We start from the raw sequence: 26,465 nt of genomic DNA on the forward strand, positions 1-26,465 counted from the left end.
TGTCTTGAGTCAATAAGTATTCAACCCCTTTGTTATGGCAAGTCTATATAAGTTCAGGAGTAAAAATGTGCTTAACAAGTCACATAATAATTTGCATGGAATCATTCTGTGTTCAATAATAGTGTTTAACATAATTTTTGAATGACTACCTCATCTCTGTACCTCACACATATATCTGTAAGATCCCTCAATTGAGCACAGATTCAAGTACAGATTTAACCAAAAGGACCAGGGAGGTTTTTCAATGCCTCATCCCCAAAAATTGGTAGAATCTTTAAAAAAAATATATATAAAAAAATAAGCAGATGCTGAAAATCCCTTTGAGCATGGTGAAATTATTAATTAGGCTTTGGATGGTGTATCAATACACCCAGTCACTACAAAGATACAGGCATCCTTCCTAACTCAGTTGCCTTAGAGGAAGGAAACTGCTCAGGGATTTCACCATGAGGCCAACAGGGATTTTAAAACAGTTACAGAGTTTAATGGTTGCAATATGAGAAAACTGAGGATGGATCAACAACATTGTAGTTACCCCACAATACTAACCTAAATGACAGAGTGAAAAGAAGGACGCCTGTACAGAATATAAATATTCCAAAACATGCATCCTGTTTGCAACAAGGCACTTAAGAAATACTGCAAAACAATATTGCAAAGAAATTTACTTTTTGTCCTGAATACAAAGAGTTATGTTTGGGGCAAATCCAATGCAACACATCACTGAGTACCACTCTTCATATATATATATTTTTTATTTTTTTATTTTTTTTATCCCATTTTCTCCCCCCTTTTTGTGGTATCCAATCGCTAGTAATTACTATCTTGTCTCATCGCTACAACTCCCGTACGGGCTCGGGAGAGACGAAGGTCGAAAGCCATGCGTCCTCCGAAGCACAACCCAACCAAGCCGCAATGCTTCTTAACACAGCGCGCCTCCAACCCGGAAGCCAGCCGCACCAATGTGTCGGAGGAAACACCGTGTACCTGGCCCCCTTGGTTAGCGCGCACTGCGCCCGGCCCGCCACAGGAGTCGCTGGAGCGCGATGAGACAAGGATATCCCTACCGGCCAAACCCTCCCTAACCCAGACGACGCTAGCCCAATTGTGCGTCGCCCCACGGACCTCCCYGTCGTGGCCGGCTGCGACAGAGCCTGGGCGCGAACCCAGAGACTCTGGTGGCGCAGTTAGCACTGCGTTGCAGTGCCCTAGACCACTGCGCCACCCGGGAGGCCRTCACTCTTCATATTTTCAAGCACGGTAGTGGCTGCATCATGTTATGGGTATGCTTGTCATTGGCAAGGACTAGGGAGTTTTTTAGGATAGAAAGAAAAGGAATAGCGCTAAGCACAGGCAAAATCCTAGAGGAAAACCTGGTTCAGTCTTCTTTCCAACAGATGCAGTTGTAAATGAGAACTTGTTCTCAACTGGCCTTCCTGGTTAAATAAAGGTGAAAAAAACAGGCACTAGGAGATTAATTCACCTTTCAGCAGGACAATAACCTAAAACACAAGGCCAAATCTACACTGGAGTTGCTTACCAAGACAACATTGAATGTTTCTGAGTGGCCAAGATGCAGGCAAGACTTGAACATGTCTTTCTAGCAATAAACAACAACCAACTTGCTAGAGCTTAAATAATTTTTTAAAGAATAGTGGGCAAATATTGTACAATCCAGGTGTGCAAAGCTCTTAGAGACTTACTCAAAAAGACTCACAGCTGTAATTCTGCCAAATCTGTTTCTAACATGTATTGTCTCAGGAGAGTGAATACATTATTGTTTTGTAATTTTACCACTTTTTCTCCCCAATTGGTAGTTATAGTCTTGTCCCATCCCTGCAACTCCCCTACGGACTCAGGAGAGGTGAAGGTTGAGAACCATGCATCCCCTGAAACACGACCCTATCAAGCCGCACTGCTTCTTGACATAATGCTCGCTTAACTCGGAAGCCAGCCACACCAATGCGTCGGAGGAAACAACGTCCAGCTGGTGACCGAAGTCAGCTTGCAGGCGCCCGCCCCGCCACAAGGACTCGTTAGAGCGCGATGGGATAAGGAAATCCCTGCCGGCCAAACCCTTCCCTAACCCGGGCAACACTGGGCCTATTGTGCGCTGCCTCATGGGTCTCCCGGTCGACAGCCTGGGATCATTCCCAGGTCTGTAGTGTCACCTCAAGCATTGCAATGCAGTGCCTTAGACCACTGCGCCACTCTGGAGGCCAGGAGGGTGAATACTGATCTAATCAAGATATATTAGAGTTTTATCTTTCTTACATTCTTACAAGTATTTGTGTAGATCATTGACCAAAAGCGACAATTAAATACATTTCAATCCCGCTTTGTTACACAACAAAATATGTAAAAGGTCAAAGAATGTGAATACTTTCTGAAGGCAATACAGATTCTGGCCTGTGCATAAGGATGCACCATGTTACTGTAAAATTACTGTAACTCAACAAGCACAATCCACCATGCAACATAGCTAGAGTACATGAGGACAACTACTGGCTTTTACAATCCTATTACACAGTGTTTTGCATGGTGCATGAAGGGACCTATTTTTGACAGTGAACACATATCCTGTAACTTAGTAAGCCAATATCGTTCATAGGTTTATTAATACCATAATGACGCGAACAACCCTGCTGACCAGATGTGGCAAGCACATGAAGGCCTGTCTTTAAGGCTGTGTAGTGGCAGGTATTGACTTGCAATGACTGCAGGGCAATGTAGTCTAATTATGACTACAGATGATTGTGTGAAGGTTGACTGACAGTGGCAGGAATGCTAATTATAAAAGTGTTTGTGCGTGTGTGTGTGTGCGTGCGTGTGTGCACGTGCGCAATCTCTGCAATCTGCTCCCGGTTAAGAGAATTGTAAATTATCGTACAAAGGGATGCTTTCTCTCTTCCTTAGTGAAATCGTTTTGTTTCAGTCTTTCATACATTTTCTCACACCAGTGTGTATTCTGTTTCTCACACCGCATACAGTGGGTTCAGGGTTGCAGCTGTTACCTGTTCTAATTTCTTATTAACGTGAAAACACGCCCACCTATAACTTTTATCTACAGCCTCTTCAGTCCTTCATCTCCATCTCGCTACATCTCTTTTACTGCAGCCAGTCCGCCCGATCTGACGCAGATCCACCAACGAACGCAGACAAATGGAAAATGCATTTCTTATGCACACAAACGTTTATCGTTTGCATTTACGCGTTTGTTGTCAACGGAGCTACTGAAACCATTTCAGGAAAAGGTAGGCATTTTTAAACGCTTTTACAATCAGGCCTAAGGCAATACAAACAGCCCAACTGTCGTCTATACAATTAATGCAAACGACAGGCCACTACACGGAAAACAAGTGATTCATTCACCTAGAATATTTTGCAATAAAACCCCTGGTGTTTTTCTAAACAATTTTTGTCAAAGAATGACCATTTGTGTAGTTGTTACAGGCCTAAGTGTTTTAAATTGCATTCATTTATGTAAGTCATTTTCATATAATTGACTAGCCTACACAACCACTTAAAGTAAACCAATTTGATCAAATAAACAATCTTACCTTTTGTGTCTTGCCTGTTATTCTGTAACACAGTGTTGCAGTGGTTTGTGGGGTGTTATAACAACAGTTCTGCTGGACCAGCCAGTGGTCTGTCTAAAGCCCCGGATTGTCGAGGACTCCACCCCATCACCTGCTCACAGGGCTGTCTGGATGGCGGGTAAGAGAGGGAGTTATTGTACTTTTATATCACCACAGAAAAGAAAGCTTATTTAAAAAAAGATATATTCACAAACTGTATAATGTTTGATAGAAACATAACAAATGAAAACCACCTGTTGTGATGCACTTGACATGCATCCTTGATGTGGAGACATAGAATCAGCCCCTTTCTACCAATGCTGTGGAAGATGTTTTTGAGTTACATTTTCACTAAGCAGGCATGCTGTCCTGTATGAAGGGAAGACAAATAATCTGTAAGGCATGTCTACACATTCCTAAACCACAGACTTTCTTCAGATAGAGAGAGGGAGACAGAGAGAGGGAGAGAGAGAGAAAGAGAACGAGGGAGAGTGAGAGAGCTAGATAGATTTAAAAGTAATCAGACAACTAAACCTGTAATGAAGATGATTCGATTTTTACCTGTATGTTGCAGGTACGATGTGGCAGCGTTGTCGGGGGAGACGTGTTACTGTGGTCATTATGGGATGGAGGGGCTGGTGGCCAGGGAGTGTCCAGACATCTCTACTAAATGGGAGTCAGACACTGTCCCACAAAACAACTCTACAGGGTGGTGAGATATATTTTATGCAGTTTTGATTGTCAGAGCCCTAGTGAGTAAGATTTATATTACATGATGTCAATTAAACTTGAAATTGGAAACTTGAATATACCCAGGAGAAGTTTAGATTCATTGTCTCCTATTTTTACATACAAAACTATTGACTAGACCGCTGGGTACTGTATGTTAATTCAAACATCTCTGATACCTACTGTATGTATACCCTATCTGTCTGCAGGTGTTGTGACTCTGTCTGTCTGCCGTGTGGAGATGGGAAGGACATGTTGGCTGTATACAGAACACTGGGGCCTTACGTCCGGAATGTCAGCCTGGCAGTACTGACTGACACAGTTCATTCTGGGATGCCTTTCCTCTTGGAGGTTTCTGGATACCTGGCGGCTCCTCCCACTCAGCCAACAGGTTAGTTAAACTTTTTATCAATCCACTATTTACCTGGTTTTATAGAAGTTACAGTGTAAAATGGTAATTACATATGAATAACCTCATCATTGACTGATTAGTTGATGTGTTGTTTGTTGGTTATAATTGGACCGTTGTGTGGTTGTCAGGGATATATGGCCTGGAAGGAGAGAACCTATCGTCTGTGGATGTTCAATTCAGTGGGAAGGGCCACAAAGGTCAAAGTTCACACAGCGTCATCATCCAGGACGATGGCTTCTTCACCTTCTCCTCTGATTGGATGCTGGAAAACCCTGGAACATACCAAATTAGTATGTCAAAAACAAATAGATGTTTTATTTTTTATTAATGGGAATAAGATCTCACATTCTCCCCTCTCCCTCTCTCTCTAGAGATCTCAGTCTCCAACCTCCTCTCCCAGCTCTTCTCCTCCCTCTATCTCTCCGTCTTGCATCCCTCTCCAGAGGGGTTGGAGGTCAGCCTGGTCCAGGGGCAAGGGGGTACCCCCTCCTGCCTGCCCTACCCAGCCCAGGACACCCTATCCCGGGCTCTGGAGAAGGCCTACCTGGGTGATACCCTCACCCTCCAGGCATATGTAGGAGCTGGAATCAGGGTGCAGTTCCACTGGAGATTCATCAGTGATGATGAAAAGGAAGAGGAAGAGGAGGGAAAGAGGAGGGATGTAAAGATAGACTGCCTTCCTGATTCTGATTGTCTGAGCAGCACTGTGGTGAGAGGTTTACACCACATCTGACTTGGGCTTTTCTAGGGGTCAAAACTTTTCGTTCACTGTTATGATATCATGACAATTGGACTCTATTCCATATTTTCAGAGCCAACTGTTTAAAACTGAGGGGATTCACACTGTCAAGGTCAATGCTTCCAATAAATATGGCTGGACTGAGAAAACCATCCATATTGTGAGTAGTCTGCCACTATGTTACTTTCAGTCAAGCACTAATTTATAAACAGTCTGTTAACATTTTACAGGTGGATTGAGTAACACATTCAGTTTGATAGCTCTACCTGATTTCTTAAGACTTCACTTGTAATAGGGGTGCTCTTTCTCTGTGTACAGGCGGTGGTGAGGCGTGTTGTGTGTGATTTGACTCTGGAGAGTCGGTCTGGGTACCATCTGGCTGCTGGTCAGAACATTTCTGTGGACCTGCAGCTCTACACCACGCAGAGACAGAGCCTACTGCTCAACCTCACACTGACCTACCAGGGAAAACACAGCGTCAACCAAGACCATGTCCACAACCTCAACCAAACCTTCAATCATGACGATGCTGACCATGAAAACAATCAAAACCATGACCAAACAGAAGATCACAACCTCAACCAAACCTTNCACAACCTCAACCAAACCTTCAATCATGACGATGCTGACCATGAAAACAATCAAAACCATGACCAAACAGAAGATCACAACCTCAACCAAACCTTCAATCATGACGATGCTGACCATGAAAACAATCAAAACCATGACCAAACAGAAGATCACAACCTCAATCAAAACCAAACCTACAGTCATGAACTTGACCACTTCTACAACTTTACCCTAGCGCTTGAACTCAACCACAACCAAACCCATGGTCATGACAATGACGATCACACCGTGTCCCTCCAATTCACCCACACCCTCTCCCTGTCCTCTAAACCCCAGCCCTCCAGCCCCCTGCACCTCCGCTCTTCCTATGGCCAGACCAGCTGCCACCTCCAGTTCCGCCTGCACTACCCCCTCCCCTCCACCGTGGGACAGTATACCCTCTCAGCCACAGTCTTCTCCCTCTCTGATCCTGCTGTGCCGCTACTCTCCGCCTGTCTCCCTTGCCCCCTGGTGGTGTACGACCGCATTCGCCGGCTCTGGCCGGCTGGAACGTGGAGCGCTGTGGTTCAGTCACGGTCAGAACTCAACCTCACGGTCACCAGCCAGGCTGACCGCATGGGTTCTAAGATGCTTTGGACAGTTGCTAGGGGCAACACCACTGTGTTCAACAGGATCACGGAGGCCTGGACCGTGACCATGACATTCTCGATCGCAGGGACCTATCTGGTCACGGTCAAAGCCTTCAACCCAATCAGCTGGGTTGGCTTCCACACACACTTCCTGGTCCAAGATCCAGTRGGAGAATTTTTGTTGAATGTTCCAAGAGTGGTCACGGTCGACTGTCCGACCGCAGCGTTGTTCACCATCACAACAGGGTTAAACATGTCTGTGGTGGTGTTAACGAACACATCCGTGCTGTATCAGAACAACAGCTACACAGCATGGGAGGAGGTGACCGTGGGTTTGTTGTTTGACTGTACTGGGACCACTGAGGTTGAGGTCAGAGCTGAGAACCTAGTCTCCTCTGAGAACAGGTCCGTGAACGTGTGTGTTCAGCTGGTCAGAAAGTGGTTACACACGGTCACCATGGATATAACTCTACCACCGGTCACTGGGCCGAGCCTAGCCCTCAGTACCAAGGTAAATGGTAAGGAAAAATGTCATTCTCAAGTACTTTACTCTGATTCACCATAATATGTCTATGTTTGTGTGAATGTTTAAAGCTTTTCAACTGTTTTAAGATGGTGTGCCTGAACAGAAGGACACTGTCAAGACTTGGGCAGAGTAACATTAGACACTGCCAAGACTGGGGCAGAGTAACATTTAGAAAACTCCAAGACTGGAGCAGAGTAACATTAGAACTGCTAAGACTGGGACAGAGTAACATTAGAAACTGCTAAGACTGGGGCAGAGTAACATTAGAAACTGCCAAGACTTGGGCAGAGTAACATTAGACACTGCCAAGACTGGGCGAGAGTAACATTAGGAACTGCCAAGACTGGGGCAGAGTAACATTAGAAACTGCCAAGACTGGGACAGAGTAACATTAGAAACTGCTAAGACTGGGGCAGAGTAACATTAGAAACTGCCAAGACTGGGGCAGAAGTAACATTAGAAACTGCTAAGACTGGGACAGAGAAACATTAGAAACTGCTAAGACTGGGCAGAGTAACATTAGAAAACTGCTAACTGGCAGACAGAGTAACATTAGAAACTGCCAAGACTGGGCAGAGTAACATTGAAAAGTTCCTTACCTGGCTTTCCCCCTCCAATAATTCCTGCATTCTTGATTGCTGTCCACTAAACCTGTATTCAACATCAGAATTGTATAAGGCTTTAGTGGAATTCCTCTCAAGCACATCTGATAATCTGATCCTCGCTCCTTCTCACTACATGGAGAAACTAGAAGGGACGGAAGCCAGGGGCTTTTTACTACCATAATCCTCTCTAACATGGTCATCTAGTAATACCTGTCCTCTACATGGTCAGTCTAGTAATACCTTCCTCTCTAACTGGTCATCTAGTAACTACCCTGTCCTCTCTAACTGTCTCACTGTCCTCTCTACATGGTCATCATAGTACTACCCGTCCTCTCTAACATGGTCATCTAGTAGACTACCCTGTCTCTCTCTAACATGGTCAATCACTAGTAACTTACCCTGGTCCTCATCTCTAACATGGTTCATTAGAACTACCGATGTCCTCTCTAACAGGGTCACTCTAGTAATCTACCCTCGTCCTCTCTCTTAACATCTGTCATCCTAGTAACTACCCTGTCCTCTCTAACATGGTCATCTAGTAACTACCCTGTCCTCTCTAACATGGTCATCTAGTAACTACCCTGTCCTCTCTAACATGGTAATCTAGTAACTACCCTGTCCTCTCTTGCATGGTAATCTAGTAACTACCCTCTAGCTGACTTTTACTTCCTCTAAATCAGCAGCTTTGATATTAGCACATGAGGTAACCACGGAGGAGCCAATTGGTGACGTCCTCTTAGTGTTGGCCACACCTGCCGTGATCCGATTAGCTGACTTCATCAAAGCAACAGCGATAGTGGTCAGAGGCGGGGCCTTGGTGTTTGAGTGGCAGGTGTCTCTCCCAGAACTCACCACTCACAGTCACACAGACAGGTAAGTCTATCCCCTGAAGATATTTACTGTCACAGTATTTACTGTCACAGAAAGTACTTTTTTTTAACCTTGTTTTCTCCCTACTGTTTCTCTCTCTCTTCTTTGGTTTTATGTTTTCCCTTTTCTGTTTGTCTTTCTCTCTCTCTCTCTCTCTCTCGCTCCACACCACTCCCTCATTCTATTCATCATCCCTCCATCTCTCCCTCTGTCCCAGGAACACCAGTGTGAGCTCCCTTCATCTCCAGGCAGTTGTTCCAGGGATGTATAACATTACCGTGACAACCTACTGTCCCCTGGGCCACACCTCAGTCAGCCGACACCTAGAGGTCATGGTTCATGGCCCCGTGGGTCACGTTCAGGTCCAGTACCCATTTGGGTCGGATCGGGCAGCGCTCCACCTGCAGGCTTTTGGGACCTACGCCACGTCCCTCCTCCTGTTCAGAGGACACTCCTTCTCCCACAGCGCCCATTTTGTTTTTGACTTCGGAGACGGGTTGCCAACTTCATATGTGAACGGTGTCTCTCATTCMCTGGGAAAGACTGCATCTACCTATCACCAGTTCACTAAAGGTAAACAAGTAATTATGTTTGCAAATTGAAATAAAAATAAAAACAATACCTTACATTCTCCTGAAATTCGGCATGAAGACATTTTGGACACACTGTAATAGTTGATATTTGTCAAACTGTTGAATCTTTATTGCATCCCCAGAGGGAGTGTTCCAGATCAGAGTGTGGGCCTATAATGAGTTCTACAGAAGTATGGCTACGGAACGTGTGTTCTATGTAGAGAAGGTTCCAGCGGGTCTAGAACTCTCTGCCAACTCAAGTGTGGTCCATAAGAACCAGGTGGTTCTCTTTGAGGCTCTGTTAGAACAGGGAACTAACGTCTCCTACACCTGGAGTATGGGAGACCAGACCACCTATGTCAATGCAGGTATTAACCAGGACTGGATGTGATAACAGGTTCTCATACTTACAGAACAGACAAAATGGATTATGGAATATACTGAATTACATCACAATTCATCAATTTCCAAATTTGTCTCAAATCATTTTGGAATCTATAGTCTTTTGTGTGAATATAATTCTGTATGCTTTATCTGTGTGTGTGAATATAATTCTGTGTGCTTTATCTGTGTGTGTGAATATAATTATGTATGCTTTATCTGTGTGTGTGAATATAATTCTGTGTGCTTTATCTGTGTGTGTGAATATAATTATGTGTGCTTTATCTGTGTGTGTGTGTGTCTCCAGGTGCTGTAGTGTCCCACGTGTTCCTGTCTGTGGGTGCGTTTGAGGTGTGTGTGTTGGCTGAGAACAAAGTGGGGAGTGTGAGCCACTGTGTCCCCGTCTCTGTGCTGCACCGGATGCAATGTGCGTATGACATATGACGTCCTATCTATGTCAGAAACAGGTACTGTAAGTTCTGAAATCATTCATTCATGAAATGTAATATTTATTTCCTGTACGTCATTTGTCTTTCCCAGCTGTGAGTATCCACACAGAGAAGCAGGCGTATGCCACAAACACTGATATAACATTCCGGGCCCGGACAGAAGAACCGGACCCTGTGGAATTCCTCTGGCACTTTGGAGATTCCCGACCACTTCGAACCACATCACGCTCCTTAAAAAAGACATACCACACACCTGACAGGTTCTCACTCATCTCTTTGATGAACACAATTAATCAGTGATTAGTCATAATCAGTAGGCACATGGTCACACACGTTTGATATTTCCAGAACAAATACACCCTATAAAGTTGTCAGATTTACAAATCTAGTCTACTCCTTCCTGTCCTCCCAGGTACAGTGTGGTGGTGGTAGCCTCCAACGGGCTGAGCTCCTTCACCTCCGAGGTGCATCCTGTCCTGGTCCAGAGAGCTGTGCGTCCTAACAGATTGCTCCTCCAGCCGTCTGTGGTTCTGAACCACACCGCCAGCTTCACCTGTAGGGTCAACTCTGGAACCAACCTTTCCTACTTCTGGAGCTTTGGAGACGGAACCTCCAGGACGGGAGGGAACACAGAACACCATGTGTTCCACAGGTCAGACTGAACCTTKTAGAAACTTCTATTAAAGGTGCAATCTATAATTGTCCTACCCAATCAATGGTGTTGCTCCTGCACTTGATTGTGAACTGATTGCAGTCTTGGTGAATGTGACAGATGGTGACATAACATGGCATAGTGTGTGACTGTTCCCCATGCAGGACAGGAGAGTTCACGGTTGAGGTGACCGTGTCTAACCTGGTCAGCTCTGCCTCCCTGACCGCACAGATGTTTGTGGTCGACCGCCCCTGTAAACCTCCAGCTGTTAAAAACATGGGACCGCTCAAGATACAGGTAATAGTGTTACTGAGAGACTGAAGGTTTGGACCTGTTGGCATAAGGATTTGGACTGACAGACACAGGGTCATATTCAGACTGACCCCAAATTCCCTCTCCTCTCCTCTCCAGGTACGGAGGTATGAGTCAGTGGGTCTGGGGGTGACGTATGAGGCAGAGGTCCAGTGTGATGTGTTCCAGGGTCTGGAGTACAACTGGTCTCTGTATAACTCTACAGGCCTGCCTGTACCTCTACCTCCTGTTCACACAGACAGACAGAGCATCACCCTACCCAGCCACTTCCTACACTATGGTATCTACACCGCTATAGCCAAGGTGAGTGGAATCAAAACAGAATTCACACATTCTGTAATACTGTATGTTGTCAATATGTATGTTGCTAGCCCTTTTCATTGAAAACCTGGCAAAATAGTATAGTTTTTATAATTATGTTATCATAACGTTGTCCTGTGGTTGTGTGTAGGTCCAGATCGTGGGCAGTGTGGTGTACAGTAACTACAGTGTATGTGTGGAGGTGGTGCCCAGTCCTCTGGTCTCCTTCATCCATGGAGGCACCAATGTGTTCCTCAGCAGCAGAAACAGCAGCATCATCTCCCTAAACGGACAACTCTCCTATGACCCCGACTACCCCATGAACCACCTCAGGTAACTACAGCAGTAACACTGGCTGTCAGTCTGTCAGTAGCCTACAAAAGCCTACATACACACCAGTTCTCCAGGAGAAAGGTTGGCCAGCCCAACTGCTCTTAGAGGTTGTTTTGGGATTGGCCATTTAATGAAATGGACCCTTTCTACTGTTACTAAATCCCTCCCCCTTACAGCTATAACTGGACCTGTAAGCCAATCAGTGCCATCGACAGCTCCTGTTTCGACCAATATGTGCCCACCTCCTTCTCTGTGATCGTGTTTCCAGTGGGGTTCCTGAAACGGGACTTTGACCAGTTCAGATTCATGCTCACGGTCCAGAGTGGAGAACGCTCATCTACAACTGACACCTTCATCACGGTCACACCCAGCCGGCTCAGGTGGGGAACACTTTGATGTTACTTTACTTTTTGTACACTCCCCTCCATATGTATTTGGACAGTGAAGTGCTTAGCTAGCATTTTAGATCTGAGATATAATGTTTTTCATGAGATGGCGGTACAGAATGTCAGCTTTTATTTGAGAGTGTTTTCATACATATCTGTTTTACTGTTTAGCAATGAAAGAACTTCATGTATCTCTCTCTCTCTCTCTCTCTCTCTCTCTCTCTCTCTCTCTCTCTCTCTCTCTCTCTCTCTCTCTCTCTCCCCTGTCTCTTATACACATCTAGATGTGTATAAGAGACAGCTCTATCTCTTTCTCTCTCTGAAATATAAATTCTGATCGCTTTATTGGCATGAAATACAATTTGTAGATATTACCAAAGCAGTATAGTGGTACAGCATTTCAGTAAATACAGTACAATGCAATAAGGATAATGAAATACAATTCATTTCAGTAGTGATAATAATACTAGTACATATAATCATGTATTCAGGTACAACACTACTGCTGTTGTATTGTGTAATCTTCGATCAATCAATGTAATTAAATAAAAATACGATTATAAAAATAAAAAGAAAGAATGTCTAATAAATAAACAACAACATGTACATGATGATGGTTCCACTATGTATTACCAGTAAGTTATATACAATGTAAATACTTCAGCGTGTGGCGTAGAGGTCTAAGGCACACTGCATCTCAGTGCTAGAGGCATCACTACAGACCCTGATTCGATTCCAAGSTGTATCACAACCAGCTGTGATTGGGGGTCCCATAGGGTGGTGCACAATTGGCCCAGTGTCGTTAGGGTTTGGCCGGGGTAGGCCGTCATTGTAAATAACAATTTGTTCTTAACTGACTTGTCTAGTAAAAAAAAAAGGTCTCTCTATGGCAATCATATACATATCTGGTCTCTTATACACATCTAGATGTGTATAAGAGACAGCAGTATACGTGACAATTTCTTTGAAAAAATATGATCTTATTTGGGAGTATTTCTCACAGTAGAGGAAAAAGTGCATCTCTGTCTCTACCTCCCCTGTCGTGCATCTGTCTCTTATACACATCTAGATGTGTATAAGAGACAGATTTCTCACAGTAGAGGAAAAAGTGCATCTCTGTCTCTACCTCCCCTGTCGTGCAGTGACCACATAGACACTCCRCTTTAGGTAGCCATGTCTTTTTGTGTTTCCCTTTTTCTATAGCCAATTGGTGGTCGCTGGGCCTGTATTTGGTCAGGATCTGTCTCTGTTTTGGATCTCTGACAGAGTACAGATATTCTGCCAATTTGTATTCTGTTTTGAGAGCCAAATAGCAATTTAGTATAGTCTGTACCAATTTTTCAAATAGGAGGTTTTCATTTCTGTAGCAACTTGATTGATTTCCCTCTGTGTTTGGATAATAGGGTTGTTTAGTGCTTATAACAGATGACATAGGGGACTCTCTTCAGTGTTCAGCTCTTGGGTTTCAGTGCTTTGAATTGTAAGGATGTTTTGTGGCTTAATTTCAAATGGTGCCAAAATGTTAGTGTCCTTTCTACAGATTTACAATTAAAGGGAATCTTCAAAGTTCCGCTCTGCATGCATTATTTGGTACTTTCTTTTGGATATTTAGGATAATCCTGCAGAATTCCGTATGTAGATTTTCTATTGGGTTTTTCTCCCAGTAAAATTCTTTGCAGGAATTTTCACCAAATCCACTGGAGGCACTGATTTTTTTGTCTCAGGTAGTTGTACCGTTGGGCATGTTCAACCATGGTATTTATTAATTTGGAGGAGTGTCTGCTGCTCTGATTCCTGGTCTTTTTCTGGAAAATCATGACTGGTTTTCTGAATGTTGATTGCCCAGTTGATGCTGTATTCCTAAAGAATGTTAAGTTGTTCCTGTAGACCTTGATCTGTTGGTGACAGTAGGACAAAGTCATCTGCGTTGAGCAGGAATCTGACCTCTTCATCTTTGACGGTGTCTGTCCAGGGGCTGCAGATCGGTCCAACAACATTGCTAGTTTGTTGATGTAGACGTTGAACATGGTTGGACTTAAACTACACCCTTGTCTCACCCCTCCCCCTAGTGCAAAAAACAATGTTATTTTATTGTTCCGTTTAATACTACGTGTGTTGTTCAAGTAAATAGATTTGATGATGTCGTATAATTTATCCCCAACGCCGCTTTGGAGGCTTTTGTAATYTAATCCATCATGCCATAAAGAATCAAAAGCATTCTTAAAATCAACAAAACTTGCAAATACTTTTCCTCTACTTTTCTGATGAACATGCTGGTGTATTACTGTGTGTATTGTGTGTATTTGGTCTGTTATTCTGTGTTTGAATAGAAATGCCAATTCGTTTTTTTGCTGAGAGCGCTATATTGTCTAAGGAAGGTTTGTATTCTGTCATTGACAATACAGCAGAACAGTTTCCCCATGTTACTAGTGACACACATTCCCCTATAGCTATTAGGGTCTAATTTGTTACCTTTTTTATATATGGGGGTTATGAGCCCCTGGTTCCAAATATCAGGGAAGCAGCCACTCTCCAAAACCAGGTTGAACAGTTCTAATAAGGCATCCTGCAACTCAGAAGTACTCTGCTTAAGCATTTCATTCCTGATGCTGTCAGGGCCACATGCATTTCCAGGTTTAAGGATTTGTATTTTCTTCCAAAGTTCAGCCTGTGTCATTTGTTAGTTAATTGGGTTCTGGTTGTTTATAATTGTGTGATATAGGGTCCTGAGTTTTTCTTGACTATTTTTTGGCTTTAAAGTAAGGTCTTCTGATGGTATCATTCCATAGAGACTTTCAAAATTATCTTTCCACATGTTGCCAGTTTCTCATGGTTTGAGAGTCCTTTAGGTGCCTTTTGACAAACTCCAAGCGGGCTGTCATGTGCCTTTTACTGAGGAGTGGCTTCCGTCTGGCCACTCTACCATAAAGGCCTGATTGGTGGATTGCTGCAGAGATGGTTCTCCTTCTGGAAGGTTCTCCCATCTCCACTGAGGAACTCTAGAGCTCTGTCAGAGTGACCATCTGGTTCTTGGTCACCTCCCTGAGAAAGGCCCTTCTCCCCCGATTGCTCAGTTTTTCCGGGCGGCCGGCTCTAGGAAGAGTCTTGGTGGTTTCAAACTTCTTCTATTCAAGAATGATGGAGGCCACTGTGTTCTTGGGGACCTTCAATGCTGCAGACATTTTTTGGTACCCTTCCCCAGATCTGTGCCTCGACACAATCCTGTCTCGGAGCTCCACGGACAATTCCTTCGATGTCATGGCTTAGTTTTTTCTCTGACATGCACTGTCAACTGTAGGACCTTAAATAGACAGGTGTGTGCCTTTCCAAATCATGTCCAATCAATAGAATATACAACAGGTGGACTCCAATCAAGATGTAGAAACATCTCAAGGATGATCAATGGAAACATGATGCACCTGAGCTCAATTTCGAGTCTTATAGCAAAGGGTCTGAATYCTTATGTAAATAAGGTATTTTCATTTTTAATACATTTGAAAACATTTCTAAAAACCTATTTTCGCTTTGTCATTATGGGGTATTGTGTGTAGATGGCTGAGGATTTTTTATTTAATCAATTTTAGAATAAGGGTGTAACGTATCGAAATGTGAAAAAATTAAAGTGGTCTGTATATTTTCCGTATGTCAGGGATGTTTGGGCTGAATGTACTTGAAAGGAAGTCATTGATACAGGTTGTAATTTCTGGGCTGTGCAATGCTGTGTGTTTTATTTAGATTTTGTGTGGTCTTTGGGTAGAGAAGTTTTTTTTTAAATACATTAATCTGGCAGTGGTCAGACAATGGTGTTTTTGGTCTGACAGTGAATGCACTAATGGAGGAAGGGTCCAAGTCTGAGAGTGCGTAGTCAACATCACTGGTACCAAGAGCTGAGCAGTAGGTGAACCAAATAATCCCCTCTAATCCTGCCATTAAGAAAATACAGGCCTAAGGCTCGACAGAGATGCACTCCTTTCCATTTTTGTTCACTACCTGATCAGGGCTATTTCTATTACTACTAATGGGACTCGGGTATAAGGAGGGATGTCCAAACATATGTCTATTACCCTCAGGGTCTACACATTCAGGTTCAGAACCTCTTCTAGCATTAAAACCCCCACACTAAAACACATTTCCCTCAGGTTGAAACTGATTGGTCTCTCTTTGGAGATGATCATAAAACTGATCATCATAGTGAGATGAATCTGAGGGAGAAGCATACACCACACCTATATGTATATATACATACACCACACCTATATATATATATATATATATATATATATATGTATATACATACACCGCACCTATATATAAAACATTGTGCCTTTGTTGAGTTTTAACCAAATGTGGGTGTTACCCTTTTTGATCTGGCTTAGTGAGTCCTTGCACAGTTTTATGTTTTAATGATAGCCTGAAGGACATTGGGTATCTATATCACCACGACACCATGTTTCTCGAAGTATTATTATGTCTTGACCTTTGGTGTTGAAAATATGGGTTTGTAGTCTTAAGACCTAAGGTAGAGGAGTACAAGCCCCGGATATTCCAAGAGCTAATAGTTAATTATCTAATTTCATATAAGTATATATCTATTTATAATTTGGTGAGACTAAAGTACTTGGGAAATGAATACACAGACAAATATAGAACAGGACAATTCAAACGTGTGGGTGTGAATAATGAAAACTAAACTAAATAAATCAATAAAAGTGTGTGTGTGTGTGTGTAATAAATACATTAACCTCTCTCTCTCTCTGTCTTTCTCTCTCTCTCTCTCTGTCTCTATCTTTATCTCTTTGTCTCTCTCGCTCTCTTTTTTTCTCTATCTCTATTTCTCGCTATCTATCTCCCTGTATCTCTATCTATCTCTGTCTCTCTCTCTCTCTTTCTCTCTTTTTCTTTCTCTCTCTCTCTCTCTCTCTATTTCTCGCTATCTATCTCTCTGTCTCTCTCTGTCTCGCTCTCTATTTTTTTCTCTCTCTCTCTAGGAGAGTGTCAGTGTATTGTTACCAGTGCCAGGGGGACGCAGTGAACTGGGACCAGTCGTTCTCAGTCAGAGCAGTGTGTGATAGCTGTGGCCCCTCCCCCAGAACCATCAGCTACACCTGGACTCTCTACCTGGTCGACTCCTCCAGTAAGGTGGACACAGACGGTAATACATAGATCCCTCACCATACAGACTACAGCAGGATAGGTCCGTAGACCAGTCCTTCTGATGTGTAGATCCAGCTAAGTGTATAATAAGATCTCTAAAGGCCTGAATTCCAAATGAATGGGAGTGACACAGGCCCTACACTACTCCTATACAGTAGAGTGTATCTGTGTGTAATAATGTGTTTAGCGGGATGAGTGGGGTGTTATAGTGTGGGTATGTTAACCTGTGTGTCCTCTCTTTCAAGTCCCCTTCTGCCACAGTGTGGATCTGAGTATTCCCTCCAACATCATTGGTAGCCTTATCTTCCCCCTGCCTCCAGCCCTGACTCTCACCCCTCCATCATCACCCCCACACACACCCTCAACCACAGCCAGCATGATGTCCTCATCCACAGAGATATCCTCAAATATGACATCAATCTCAGCCAGCTTGGTGACCGGTCTGATGTCATCAAACGTGACCAGCCATACTGAGATACAAACTACGACCCCCACAACTCCCGACCCAGTCCCCCTGCCTCCCTTCTCCCCGTTGCCCCCCTTCCCCCTCCCTTCTCCATCACCTGGTGGTCGCCCCCAGAAACAGAGGTCACAGGGGTCAGTAGAACTTCAGAGAATCAATAGCGCAGCTGGGAACAACCAAACACCAAACTACAGCCCTCCATTTCTCTCTTTACCAAACCACGCTGTTTTGGCCAACCCTTCACCAAACTCCTCCCCCGAGCCTATCTCTGCTCCAATCAGCTTCACTCCTGATACACCTGAGCCAGGTAAGGGTTAAGAGTCACACAATAAAACATATTATCTTCTGCCGACTGCTTTTCTTTGATAGGTTTCGTAGCTCTGAAATATGTTGGTGTATATTTTAAAGTATATTTTATTTCAGACTTGGGAGGGTTTGACCCCGGTGGGCCCCCTTACCTCATCTCAGAGTACCCTGTAGTTACCTTTGACGACGGCAGCATCCTTTACTCTGCCCCCCTCGGCCAGAGTGACATCATCGAGGAATTCCCCATCGATCCCGATTTTCCCACTGACTACGACTTCCCTTTCCCCGTCCTGGAGAGTGGAGATGTGAGCGGACGTCCTGGTAAGGAAGATGAAGGGAATAAATGATATGAATGATGGATAATACAGTATATCACAAAAGTGAGTACACCCTTCACATTTTTGTAAATATTTGAGTATATCTTTTCATGTTACAACACTGAAGAAATTACACTTTGCTACAATGTAAAGTAGTGAGTGTACAGCTTGTATAACAGTGTAATTTGCTGTCCCTCAAAATAACTCAACACACAGCCATTATGTCTAAACCGCTGGCAACAAAAGTGAGTACACCCTAAGTGAAAATGTCCAAATTGGGCCCAATTAGCCATTTTCCCTCCCGGTGTCATGTGACTCGTTAGTGTTACAAGGTCTCAGGTGTGAATGGGGAGCAGGTGTGTTAAATTTGGTGTCATCGTCTCACACTCCCTCATACTGACTGGTCACTGGAAGTTCAACATGGCACCTCATGGCAAAGAACTCTCTGAGGATCTAAAAAAAAGAGTTGTTGCTCTACATAAAGATGGCCTGGGCTATAAGAAGATTGCCAAGACCCTGAAACTGAGCTGCAGCACGGTGGCCAAGACCATACAGCGGTTTACTGGACAGGTTCCACTCAGAACAGGCCTCGCCATGGTCGACCAAAGAAGTTGAGTGCACGTGCTCAGCGTCATATCCAGAGGTTGTCTTTGGGAAATAGACGTATGATTGGTGCCAGCATTGCTGCAGAGGTTGAAGGGGTGGGGGGTCAGCCTGTCAGTGCTCAGACCATACGCCGTACACTGCATCAATTGGTCTGCATGGCTGTCGTCCCAGAAGGAAGCCTCTTCTAAAGATGATGCACAAGAAAGTCCGCAAACAGTTTGCTGAAGAACAACAGGAACTGGTGGGAACCATGTCCTGTGGTCTGATGAGACCAAGATAAACTTATTTGGTTCAGATGTGTCAAGCGTGTGTGGCAACAACCAGGTGAGGAGTACAAAGAACAAGTGTGTCTTGCCTACAGTCAAGCATGGTGGTGGGTGGTCATGTCTGGGGCTGCATGAGTGCTGCCGGCACTGGGGAGCTACAGTTCATTGAGGAACCATGAATGCAACATTACTGTGACATACTGAAGCAGAGCATGATCCCCTCCCTTCGGAGACTGGGCCGCAGGGCAGTATTCCAACATGATAACGACCCCAACACACTCCCAGACGACCACTGCCTTGGCTAAAGAAGCTGAAGGTAAAGGTGATGGACTGGCCAAGCATGTCTCCAGCACTAACACCTATTGAGCATCTGTGGGGCATCCTCAACCGAAGGTGGGGAGTGCAAGGTCTCTAACATCCACCAGCTCCGTGATGTCGTCATGGAGATGGAAGAGGACTCCAGTGGCAACCTGTGAAGCTCTGGTGAACTCCATGCCAAGAGGGTTAAGGCAGTGCTGGAAAATGATGGTGGCCACAAAAAATATTGACACTTTGGCCCAATTTGGACATTTTCACTTAGGGGTGACTCACTTTTTGTTGCCAGCGGTTCGACTTTAATGACTGTGTGTTGAGTTATTTTGAGGGGACAGCAAATTTACACTGTTATACAGCTGTACACTCACTACTTTACATTGTAGCAAAGTGTCATTTCTTCAGTGTTGTCAATGAAAAGATAAACTCAAATATTTACAAAAATGTGAGGGGTGTACTCACTTTTGTGATATAGTATTACGTCTTTACCCTTCTGTATTAGTCTCTTTGTGTTGCAGTTGAGGGCTCCTTTCCTGGACAGTCAGTCAGTGGTGGAGTGTTAGGACCCTTCCCTGGATCAGGTCAGTTAAGAGTTACTGGTATTATTGACATACAGTAAATTAAAGTAGCAAATCATTTTAGATCCACAACTAAGGAACATTGAAAAGTCCTAGATGAAACATGTTGCTGTTTTGTTTCAGATCCCTCCACAGCAGAGACAAGCTGGGACCCCAATGGAACACTAGAACCATCAGGCAATCAGACAGGCAGCTATAACTTCACTGGTAATCAAATCAAATCAAATGTATTTATAAAGCCCTTCTTACATCAGCTGATATCTCAAAGTGCTGTACAGAAACCCAGCCTAAAACCCCAAAAGGCAAGCAATGCAGGTGTAGAAGCACGGTGGCTAGGAAAAACTACCTAGAATGGCCAGAACCTAGGAAGAAACCTAGAGAGGAACCAGGCTGTGAGGGGTGGCCAGTCCTCTTCTGGCTGTGCCGGGTGGAGATTATAACAGAACATGGCCAAGATGTTCAAATGTTCATAGATGACCAGCAGGGTCAAATAATAATAATCACAGTGGTTGTCGAGGGTGCAACAGCTCAGCAACTCAGGAGTAAATGTCAGTTGCCTTTTCATAGCCGATCATTCAGAGTATCTCTACCGCTCCTGCTGTCTCTAGAGAGTTGAAAACAGCAGGTCTGGGTGTAAGGATCTGGGTGTAGCTGGTGCAGAGGAGTCAGGCGCAGGACAGCAGAGATGAGTAACACAAGGAACTTTACTCAAAATATCAAAATACATGAAGTAACACCAGGCCCACGAACAACGGACCGAACTTACAAATAAACAAACACGCAKAAAAACCATGGGGAAAACAGAGGGTTAAATAATGAACACGTAATTGGGGAATTGAAACCAGGTGTGTAAAACAAAGACAAAACAAATGGAAAATGAAAAGTGGATCGGCGATGGCTAGAAGGCCGGTGACGTCGACCGCCGAACGTCATCGGGCCAGGTAGTCCTGAGGCATGGTCCTAGGGTTCAGGTCCTCCGAGAGAGAGAAAGAAAGAGAGAAAGAAAGAAAGAAAGAAAGAAAGAAAGAAAGAAAGAAAGAAAGAGAGAAAGAGTGAGAGAGAGCATACTTAAATTCACACAGGACACCGGATAAGACAGGAGAAATACTCCAGATATAACAGACTGACCCTAGCCCCCCGACACAAACTACTGCAGCATAAATACTGGAGGCTGAGACAGGAGGGGTAATGCCACGCAGATTTATTTCAGTCGATGTACATATTGGATTGAATAACATAAGTATTTTCTATAGACTCATACTTTTACAGAGATTTAGTTGTGAATGTCTGTCCTACAGATTATAATGTTCCCTTCCTGGGGATAGAGGAGGGAGACCCGGGAGTGTCAGTGGGCAGACCAACAGGTAGGGCTCACCTGTGTTTGTGTGTGTCTGTGTGTGTTTGTGTGTGTGTGTTTAGTGCTTGTGTTTATACTGTGTATGCCTGTGTGTGTTTTTGTATGTCTATCGTCAGGTTTTAGTGGTGGGAGCTCCGAGAGCTCAGAGGGTGACTCTGCTCCTGCTGTCCCAGGATCAGGTGAGGATGAGGGGAGTAACCTGATGGACTCCAGCCCCTCCCTGGTGGTCCTTGAACCCACACTACTAGACTTGCCCAGAGAACTGTTAGAGCAGGAGCTGTTTGAGTCCTACACATACACAGGTAAACATCCATCAGCACGCAATCCACTTAACTACTGCATTGTGCAAAGTGTGTACGTGCACAGCAGTTGTCCAGTCTCAATTCAACTAATTAAAATATAAATTGAATTGTTTTGATAGATTGACTGTACGTTGTTGTACCTGATCACCTGTTGTTTTTGCCTCTAGGAATCTCCTCTAATCTCATCACGTTCAGACCTTTCACTCTGAGAGCAGGGAGCAGATACATGTTGGAGGTCACAGCTAGTGAGTAAGGTCCAGATGTCGAGTCTGCCTTCTGAATCTCAGATGCTGTACGATGATGAGAGATGGATGGATCAATTCACTAATGTATTGATTAACTGATTGCTTTTTAATAAATGTCTCACTCCCTTTATCTGTTAATCAAAGTGTGTGTCCTTGTTTCCTGTTACTGAACTCAGACTCCCARGATGCAGTACTGGGGCGGACTCAGCTGTTCCTGTCCACTAGCCCCAGCCCCCGAGGGATAACCTGTCAGGTGCAGCCTAGCAGTGGCTTCGAGATACACACACACTTCAGCTTCTTCTGCACCTCTGGGAAAGAGGTACACATACAGTCTAACCAACAGCAGTAGTACTGTATTTATCTCCATCACCATCTTACTCATGTGTTTATTGTGTGTGGTTTAGGACCTGCTGTATGAGTACAGTTTCAGTATAGGAAACAGCCCTCCTAAGATCCTGTACCAAGGAAGAGACTTTCAGTACTTCTTCAACCTGCCATCTGGAGACCCTCAGGATGACTATAAAGGTATATTACAACTCTTTTCTGCAGTCAAATGACCTAGTGGTCTCATAGGTGGAATTTTATTCATATTTTTCATAATTTCATAATTAATAAACATTATTTTTTTAAACGTGCCGAAAATKCAGTGTTTATATGTCAGATGGTTTTGTTGTATGTAAGTCTTCTGTGATGCATATAAAGTGTAATATTGGGATGCAAACTCAAAATGTAACACATTTCAACTTGTGTGTGAGGTGTATACTTTTGTTTCAAAGTAGATTTGTTTAAGACTACCAAGAAACACTCTGTGACCCTGATTTAGTCCACTGCAGTAAAAGGTTAACTCTTATTTTATTATACTGTCCAGAGAGGAATATAGCAGACACTCACATTGTTTTGAATTTCATATCTTTATTGACACTGTGTCCCTGTTGATCCAGTCACTATCTATACAGAGGTCCGGAACAGGTTTGGAGCAGCAACTGCACCCTGTCCTGTAACCGTCACAGTCCACCCCAGCTTCATCAGGAACACCTCCTCTAACTACAACCCTGATATGGAACTGTAAGACTGACTGACTGACTGGTTGACTGACTGACTGACTGCCTGACTGACTAGTTGATTGACTAACTGATTAACTGACTGACTAGTTGACTGCCTGACTGACTGACTGACTAGTTGACTGACTAACTGATTTATTGGTTGATTGGTCATTGGTTTGATTGATTGATTTGAGGCCTCTCTCTGTCTTTCTCTCTCTCTGTGTAGTTTTGAGTCAGGTTTGAGGAACCTGTCTGGTCTGGTCCAGTTGGGGAACAGTGTAGAGATCCGTAACTACATCATCCTCCTGTCCAGCGTCCTCAACAGACTCAGCCAGGACCCCACAGCCAACACACACACTCAGACACACACACGCACCGCACTCATCAACGCTGTTTGTCAGCTCGACATCAATGACCAGGTATACACACTCGCACGCACGCACACACAGACGCACACTCAAAGTAGAGTGTCTAGTAACGATCAGTTCTTGTGTGTGTCCCTAGCGGTCCATGACAGATAACATTTACATGCTCAAAGACCTGATGCACCTCACCCACCAGGTAAGAGACCCTTTACATTGGGTCAGAGCTTTATATGGCTCTGCATAGAGATGTATGCAGGATAGACGTATAATACATTATGTATTAACAGTGTGTTGTTGTCCCAGGTATTGTTTTCGAGTATCAGTGTGGTGGTGGCGGGTCACGTATAGGCTATAAGATGATAGATGTATATAATATGTATTAACAGTGTGCTGTTGTCCCAGGTATCGTTAGCCAGTGCCAGTGTGGTGGTGGGTCATGTCCAGTCCATCTCAGACCTGTTCCACCAGCCCAGTGTTCCTGTTCCCTACCTATTGGACAGCTGGACCCTCAACACTCTGGTCACACTGCTGTCATACAGCCTGCAGGCCACCCCCACTACTAATGATGTCAGACAAGACCAGGCCACTGCTGATGATGTCATACAGGCCACGCCTACCCTCAAAGAACAGGCCATACAACTCACGACTGACAGTCTGCAGACTACTGATCAATTACTACTGGTGAGATACACACTCTCTCTCTCTCACTCTCTCTCTCTCTCTCTTTCTCTCATTTCTCTCTCATTTCTCTCTTTCTATCTCTCATTTCTCTCTCTCATTTCTCTCTCTCTCTCTCTCTCTCTCTGACCCTCCTCTCTGTGTTTTAGAAATACCTCCTGTTCAATAAGGTCGAGCAGCACAACGTGACCACCAGTGTCATGGACCTACAGACCACTCACCACGACCGTGGTCTAACCACAGTCATCAGCTCTGGCTCGGCCACCTTCTACCTGCCTGACTCCCTGGACCTGGTCCTGTACGGCCGTAGGAGGAGAGAAACCGCAGATGGACCACAGAGTCTCTGTGTCCTCAGCCAGCTGACCACGTTCACACACAACCTCTACTTCTGGACCAAGACACCTGTACTGGTGAGATACACACACACACTTGACATCGAGATGATGAAGATGATGGTGATGATGATGATGATGATGTGTGTGTGTCTTTCAGCTGAGTGGGCCAGTGATTGACCTGACTCTGTACAACTGCAGCACAAGGAGAGAGATTCCAGTACGCTCGCTCTCCCAACCAATCAACATCGAGTTCCCCAAAACACCTAGAAATGTAAGCATTCACTTTCTGTTTGTGATGATGGACAGATTGCCTGTGTGTGCGTGTGTATGTGTGTGTGCGTGCGTGTGTGTAACCTTTCATCTCCCCCACAGGTAAGTTCTTTATCGGAGTTCACTCTCCTGCGTAGCCAGGTGAACTACCACGGTTTCAACATTACCCAGCAGGCCTTGCAGGAGGCCATACTGGTCAGTGTGGAATTCACGCGGCCCCCCAACAAGACCTTTCCCATCATGCTCCTCTTCAGGTGTGTACAAGCCTTTGAGTACAGCTTCAAACCTTCAGTTTTAGAATAGACAATTTCCTCAATTCCCATATTATGTCAGTTAATTGTGTGTGTTCTCAGGATGTTTGAGAGGCCGACCCCCAGCTTGTATCACATCCACAGCATCTATCACTGGGACAGAAACACCACTTACATCACCCTGCCTCCATCATACCTCACTGGTTAGTCTCATATCTCTCTTTCACTCTCCCCCACTTTTTCTCTCCCTGTCTCTATCTCTGTCTATTTCTCTCTCTCTCAKCCCCCCCAAACCCTCTGTTTCCCTCGCTCCCTTGTCTCATTTGCCATATCACATCATCTGTCTTTTGTTGTTTATAATTGAAATGATATTCCCTTTTGTTTAGTCAKTGTGATTGCATGCTAATGCTAATGCTAATGCTCCCTGTAACATGAGGATGATAAAGTGTTTCATACGTTCTGTCCAGCTGCAGGGACAGGCTACCTGGCTCTACTCAATGCTGACTACAAAAAGACCCCCAGACACAAGTAAGTAACAACATCATCATCATCATCATATTATTATTTTATGGAGTCGTGCATGGCCACGCAGTCGTGGGTGAACAGGGAGTACAGGAGAGGGCTGAGCACACACCCTTGTGGGGCCCCAGTGTTGAGGGTCAGCGAAGTGGAGATGTTGTTTCCTACCTTCATCACCTGGGGGCGGCCCGTCAGAGAGTCCAGGACCCAGACCCAGGGCCTGCAGCTTGATGATGAGCTTGGAGGGTACTATGAGGTTGAATGCTGAGCTGAATGTTGAGCCGTAGTCAATGAATAGTATTCTTACATACAGTGGGGAGAACAAGTATTTGATACACTGCCGATGTTGCAGGTTTTCCTACTTACAAAGCATGTAGAGGTCTGTAATTTTTATCATAGGTACACTTCAACTGTGAGAGACGGAATCTAAAACTCCAACACGGCGGTTGTGGAGTTTAGGACCCAAAAAGCTCTATTTTTGTCTCATCAGACCACATGACCTTCTCCCATTCCTCCTCTGGATCATCCAGATGACATTGGGCAAACTTCAGACAGGCCTGGGACATGCGCTGCTTGAGAAGGGGGACCTTGCGTGCGCTGCAGGATTTAATCCAATGACGGCGTAGTGTGTTACTAATGGTTTTTCTTGAGACTGTGGTACTAGCTCCTTCAGGTCATTGACCAGGTCCTGCCGTGTAGTCCTGGCTGATCCTCACCTTCCTCATGATCATGATGCCCCACGAGGTGAGATCTTGCATGGAGCCCCAGACCGAGGGTGATGACCGTCATCTTGAACTTCTTCCATTTCTCTAATAATTGCGCCAACAGTTGTGCGCTTCTCACAAGCTGCTTGCCTATTGTCCTGTAGCCATCCCAGCCTTGTGCAGGTCTACAATTTATCCCTGATTCCTTACACAGCTCTCTGGTCTTGGCCATTGTGGAAAGGTTGGAGTCGTTTGATGGAGTGTTGTGACAGGTGTCTTTTATACAAGTAACGAGTTCAAACAGGTGCAGTTAATACAGTAATGAGTGGAGAACCGGAGGGTTCTTAAAGA

At 44.5% G+C, this 26,465-nt stretch overlaps 1 protein-coding gene across 1 annotated transcript in view; it reads left to right on the forward strand.

Annotated features, from left to right (window-relative positions):
• The first annotated feature begins 9,408 nt into the window (after positions 1-9,408).
• Positions 9,409-26,465, forward strand: part of LOC111973537 (polycystin-1-like protein 1) — a 36,963-nt gene continuing 19,906 nt past the window's right edge. The window contains 27 exon segments of the mRNA XM_070446806.1: positions 9,409-9,598; positions 9,919-10,038; positions 10,152-10,320; positions 10,473-10,712; positions 10,877-11,009; positions 11,124-11,327; positions 11,476-11,657; positions 11,834-12,037; positions 17,032-17,195; positions 17,443-17,967; positions 18,084-18,287; positions 19,986-20,048; positions 20,169-20,252; positions 21,344-21,409; positions 21,519-21,704; positions 21,872-21,949; positions 22,126-22,268; positions 22,354-22,474; positions 22,891-23,014; positions 23,219-23,411; positions 23,497-23,553; positions 23,760-24,038; positions 24,185-24,445; positions 24,528-24,641; positions 24,743-24,894; positions 24,994-25,094; positions 25,359-25,419. Of these exon segments, the coding sequence (XP_070302907.1) occupies positions 9,424-9,598; positions 9,919-10,038; positions 10,152-10,320; positions 10,473-10,712; positions 10,877-11,009; positions 11,124-11,327; positions 11,476-11,657; positions 11,834-12,037; positions 17,032-17,195; positions 17,443-17,967; positions 18,084-18,287; positions 19,986-20,048; positions 20,169-20,252; positions 21,344-21,409; positions 21,519-21,704; positions 21,872-21,949; positions 22,126-22,268; positions 22,354-22,474; positions 22,891-23,014; positions 23,219-23,411; positions 23,497-23,553; positions 23,760-24,038; positions 24,185-24,445; positions 24,528-24,641; positions 24,743-24,894; positions 24,994-25,094; positions 25,359-25,419 (4,403 nt within the window). The 5' untranslated portion in view covers positions 9,409-9,423.

This window comes from Salvelinus sp. IW2-2015, linkage group LG14 (genome assembly GCF_002910315.2).
Source record: "Salvelinus sp. IW2-2015 linkage group LG14, ASM291031v2, whole genome shotgun sequence".
NCBI classification, from domain to species: domain Eukaryota; kingdom Metazoa; phylum Chordata; class Actinopteri; order Salmoniformes; family Salmonidae; genus Salvelinus; species Salvelinus sp. IW2-2015.